General features: G+C 38.4%; 1 protein-coding gene across 1 annotated transcript; it reads left to right on the forward strand.

Annotated features, from left to right (window-relative positions):
• The first annotated feature begins 4,468 nt into the window (after window positions 1-4,468).
• LOC130507301 (uncharacterized) lies at window positions 4,469-5,017 on the forward strand. Its single transcript, XM_057002012.1, has 2 exons — window positions 4,469-4,630; window positions 4,715-5,017. Exons 1-2 carry the CDS (start codon window positions 4,475-4,477, stop codon window positions 5,009-5,011), a joined length of 453 nt encoding a protein of 150 aa, XP_056857992.1. The 5' UTR covers window positions 4,469-4,474; the 3' UTR covers window positions 5,012-5,017.
• Window positions 5,018-5,358: the final 341 nt, after the last annotated feature.

Raw genomic sequence — 5,358 nt, forward strand, 5'->3', positions numbered from 1 at the left:
AGCCGAACCTAAGTGGATATCCGATAAAAGCCAAAACATTCAAATCCTAAAAAGAACTTGTACCAAACATGATCTTAATTCTTAATATGTATCCAAAATATTTTAAAATACAATTGAACATCCAAAATAATTATCAGTTACATGAAGGCTGAATGAAGGTGGCGGTTGAAGTTTGAAGCTTTTAGATTTTGTTTTAGATCTCAATTACTTGGATTTCTGTTTATGCTTTCATTTATTTGGTTTTATTTCAATCAATAACTATGTTTACCTTTCGTTTGATTTTGAATGATCATGTTTGATGATCTTTTCATATTTTTGAATCGATTTTACTTATGCTTTGGTTAAAGAAAAGAATGTACAAATCAGGGACTTTTAAGCTGAAGAACCGATTGAGACCCGAACCTGAAAGTACATCGGATTGTATTGGTTCTTTGAAGATTTACTAAACCCGACCCGAACCCGATAGAACCTGAACCGGTCCCAAAAACGAAGTTTCATATAACCCGAATGGGGTTGATTTTAATAACCCAAAAAACAAGACCCGATTAGAAAAAACCAAAAACCGATTGAGACCATGAATGCCCAGACCTAGGCCTAATTAAGCACTTTGATTTAAACTTGAAATAATAAAGGTATAATTTTTCTCTTGGTTACAAAGGGTAATCTGAAATACAGATCAAAATTTGTTTTGTGGTTTTGACGGAAAACTTTTTTTTTATATTGGGGAAAAAATTCATTTAGTGATTTGGGCGGAAAACAAAAATCTTCCAGATTTTTTTTTCTTGTACGATTTTGAAAAAATAATTCTTTGGTGCTTCAGAATTTTTTTTTTCTTGTACAATTTTGGAAAAATAATTGTTTGGTGTCTGTGATGGAAAAACTCGTTTTGTAGGAATACACAATTTTGCAATTTTGGGGAAAAACCTCAATTTTTCGATTAATATATCACTACAAGAAAACACGCTGATTCTGAGGAAAATACCGAGGGAAAATGAGTTCCTCAGAAATTTCTGAGAAAATATCGAGGAAACCAAGAAATGTGGTTTCCTCGAAATTTCCTCACTATTTTTTGAGAAAATTTCGAGGAGAACCAACTTCCTCGGTATTTTTCGAGGGAATACCGAGGAAACCTCGGTCGTCGGAAAAAACCGACGGATATTTCTAATATTTCGACGACATCTTGTAGCCGTTAGAGAGCCGTTGGGAGAGCCGTTGGGGGATTTTAAAAATTTCGAGGAAATGTCGGTTTCCCTCGGAATTTCCTCGGAATTTCCTCAGTATGCCGGGAGGATTTCATCTATAAATACAGCCACCCCTCTTCCTCTTCATTCACTCCATTTCTTCTTCTTCTCTCCTAGTCTCACGAATTTGATTCCAAAAAAACATGTCTTCTTCAAATTATTTTCGTTCTTGGATCGATCGACCTCATTTGGATCCGGACACGAGATTGCTTACGGAAGAATACAATCAAGGTATAATCGAGTTCATGAGGGTAGCTCGCCGACAACCGGAAGCAGAAACAGGTAAGTTAAGATGTCCTTGCTCTAATTGTAAAAATATAAAAGTTATTAAAGAGTGGGATGTTTGGACTCATCTATTATTGAGTGGGTTTACACGAAGTTACAAAATTTGGTATCATCATGGGGAAACCGATTATGAACTTGGTAGTACTAGCGAACCTCAGCCGGCGGTTAGATTAGAAGAACCAATTAGAGCGGATGTAGATTATGGTGTAGGTACTGAGCAGATGATAAATGATCATTTTAGAGGGAAAGATTTACCCAATGCAGAAGCTAGGAGATTTTATGAAATGTTGGATGCTGGAAAGCAACCATTGTACGAAGGTTGCAGAGATGGTCATTCAGCTTTATCATCTGCTATGAGACTGATGGGCATTAAAACAAATTATAACTTGGCTGAAGACTGTGTGGATGCGATAGCTAATTTTGTTAAAGGTATTCTACCTGAGGATAATGTAGCTCCATGTTCATACTACGAGGTTCAAAAACTCGTAGCTGGGGTTGGTTTATCTTATCAGGTAATAGATGTATGCAGAGATAACTGCATAATTTATTGGAGGGCGGATGACCAGCGGACTACATGCAAATTTTGTGGGAAGCCTCGTTATAAAGATACGAGTGGAAGAGTTCCAGTGCCATATAAAAGGATGTGGTATTTGCCTTTGATGGAAAGGTTGCAGAGGTTGTATCTTTCGGAACGCACAGCGCAACGAATGAGATGGCATGCAGAGCACTCAACAGATGGTGAGATTAGACATCCTTCAGATGCAAAAGCGTGGAAACATTTCCAATCAAAGTATCCCGACTTTGCGTATGAGAGAAGAAATGTCTACCTTGGATTATGTACTGATGGTTTCAACCCGTATGGGAAGAGTGGAAGACAATATTCTCTATGGCCAGTCATTGTTACACCATACAACTTACCCCCAAACTTGTGCTTGCGACGAGAGTTTTTGTTTCTCTCCATTCTCGTTCCCGGACCAGAGCATCCTAAGAGATCACTTGATGTGTTTCTTCAGCCACTAATATATGAGTTGCAACAATTATGGGCTGAAGGTGCTGAAACATACGATATTTCGTGTAAAGAAAATTTTCAAATGCGGGCAGTACTAATGTGGACAATAAGTGATTTTCCAGCATATGGTATGTTATCTGGATGGACAACGCATGGAAGGCTATCATGTCCATATTGTCAAGATAACACTGATGCTTTCCAACTAAAACACGGAAGGAAAACGTGTTGGTTTGACTGTCACAGGAGATTCCTACCACCTGATCATCCATATTGTAGGAGTAGGAATTTGTTTACGAAGAACAAGAGGGTGTTTGACAGTCCACCTGCGGAAATTAGTGGGAAAGGTTTGAAGACACAACTAAGAGATTTTGGTGCAGAAAGGACGCCAGACATCGGTGGACATGCGCGTTTTCCGGTAGATGCTGTTGGAAACCTACATAACTGGCACAAAAAAGTATATTCTGGGATCTGCCATACTGGGAGGATCATTTACTAAGGCATAATTTAGATGTCATGCATATTGAGAAGAATTTTTTTGACAATCTCATGAACACGATCCTTAACGTTCAAGGTAAAACAAAGGATAACTTGAAGTCAAGACTGGATTTAGTCGATATATGTGCTCGTTCAGAACTTCATGTTGATGAGAATGGTAGGGCTCCTTTTCCCATATACCGACTTGATGCAGAAGGAAAAGATGCGTTCTTTGATTGGATTTCAAACGATGTGGAGTTTCCAGACGGTTACGCATCTAATTTGCGTAACTGTATCGACAGAAAGGAAGGAAAGTTTATTGGCTTAAAAAGTCACGATTGTCATGTGTTGATGCAGCGCTTACTTCCGTTTGCTTTCAAGGAACTATTATCACGAAATGTTTATGAAGCAATTGCAGGGATAAGTGCTTTCTTCCGCAATTTATGCGCCAGATCAGTGACTCTTGAAGGTATTGAAAATCTGAAGACTAACATAGCCGTGATTCAGTGCAACCTTGAGAAGATATTTCCTCCCTCATTTTTTGATGTTATGGAGCATCTTGTTATTCACTTGGCAAGAGAATTGGAACTTGGTGGTCCTGTGCAGTATAGATGGATGTATCTGTATGAGCGGTATATGTTCCATTTGAAGAAAATGGTGAAAAATCTAAGTAGGGTGGAAGGTTCTATAGTCGCACAGATGATCAATGAAGAAATTTCAAACTTTGATGAGTACTACTTTCCAGCAGAAGTTCAGACCAAAAACAGAAGACCTGCTCGGCATGATGATAGAGGCGAACGGGCAACATACCATGTTACGGTTCCTGACATTTTCACAGATGTTGGACGACTTAGCGGAAAATCAAAGGACCGTCGACTTACTGAGCAGGAGCGCAGTCATTTGCAAACATATTTGCTCACCAACTGCGAAGATGTTCTTCAATATGAGAGGTAAGTTTATTATCATACAAAATTTTATTTTAACAAATTAACATTTATATCTTAATTAATTACATTTTTGTCATCACAGGATTTTCATGGCAGAAAAGCGGTTCGAATATAGATACGCTACAGAGGCAGAACTAGAAAAAATGAAGCAAAGAGAATTTGCTGGATGGATGTTTACTTATGTGAGTGCCTTAAACAAATTAAAAAATCATTTATCACATATTTATACAAATTAAAAAAATATTTATCACATATTTATACTCATATATATGTGCTATTAATAGGTGTCTGCTGGTTTGGCCAGAGGTGAAACATTTGACGATTGGATACGCGAGATGGTGGTTGGACCAAACTATGTTATGAAGTCATATCCGAGATTTTGTACTCGAGGATATGCATTCACAACTGAAAAGACGAAACGTTCGCGTACGACCTATGATGTTGGCGTTTGTTCTGCATCGGGAGATGATGTATACTACGGACACATACATGAGATTTTGGAAATCAAGTATTTGGGCATGCTTGGATTGCGCTGTAATGTTTTCTATTGTGATTGGCACGACATCACTCCAGATCGAGGTGTGAGAACAGATGCATTTGGTGTTACATCAGTTAATTCGAGACGAAAGCTGCAATATTATGATCCTTTCATTCTTGCTTCTCAGGCCGATCAGGTAAGTAAATGTTAATTATTCAGAATGATTGGTCATCATGTGTAATAATTTAAACTTGTACTAAAAAATTTTAAAATGTTACAGGTTTGTTATATCAAGTACCCCCGGATAAGGAACAGAGATGATCCATGGGTTACTGTTACCAGACTCAACCCGAGAGGCCGAGTTCAGGGGAGTTCTGAGCTGGAAGACCCACTACAACCAATCACATCCAGTAACTTAAGTGCAGCAGAAGATGTAGCAGGAGTTGGCCTTGTAGTAGATTTCACCGACTTCGCAGAGGAAGCCGTCGTTCACGCACAGGATGAACCAGTTATTGGAGAGTTTCACCAAGATCCAGATTCAGATTCATCTGGCGATGATGACTCGGAATCAGAGTAGATTTTTTTTTTTTAATGAATTTCGAGGAAATACCGAGGGAAATTAGGGTTTCCTCGAAATTTCCTCGGAATGACCCTTAACGGTTTAGGGGTTTGATTCAAAGCACCTTGTTCCTCGAAATTCCCTCGAAATATTTCGAGGAAATTTCGACGACCAAGATAATTTTAGGGGTTTGATTTAAAACACATTGTTCCTCGAAAGTCCCTCGAAATATTTCGAGGAAATTTCGAGGGAACACAAAGTTTTTTTGTATTTCCTCGAAATTCCCTCGAAATATTTCGAGGAAATTTCGACGACCTAGATAATTTTTAGTAGTTCCTCGAAACTCCCTCACAATTTTTCGAGGG

The sequence above is a fragment of the Raphanus sativus genome, unplaced genomic scaffold (genome assembly GCF_000801105.2).
Source record: "Raphanus sativus cultivar WK10039 unplaced genomic scaffold, ASM80110v3 Scaffold4298, whole genome shotgun sequence".
Classification (NCBI taxonomy): domain Eukaryota; kingdom Viridiplantae; phylum Streptophyta; class Magnoliopsida; order Brassicales; family Brassicaceae; genus Raphanus; species Raphanus sativus.

What these genes read in the sequence shown, in the direction of transcription:
- LOC130507301 (XM_057002012.1), top strand. Translation starts at nt 4,475, where the DNA reads ATGCTTGGATTGCGCTGTAATGTTTTCTATTGTGATTGGCACGACATC. An exon ending in TTGCTTCTCAGGCCGATCAG is followed by an intron (nt 4,631 to 4,714) that starts GTAAGTAAATGT and finishes AAAATGTTACAG; the next exon opens with GTTTGTTATATCAAGTACCC.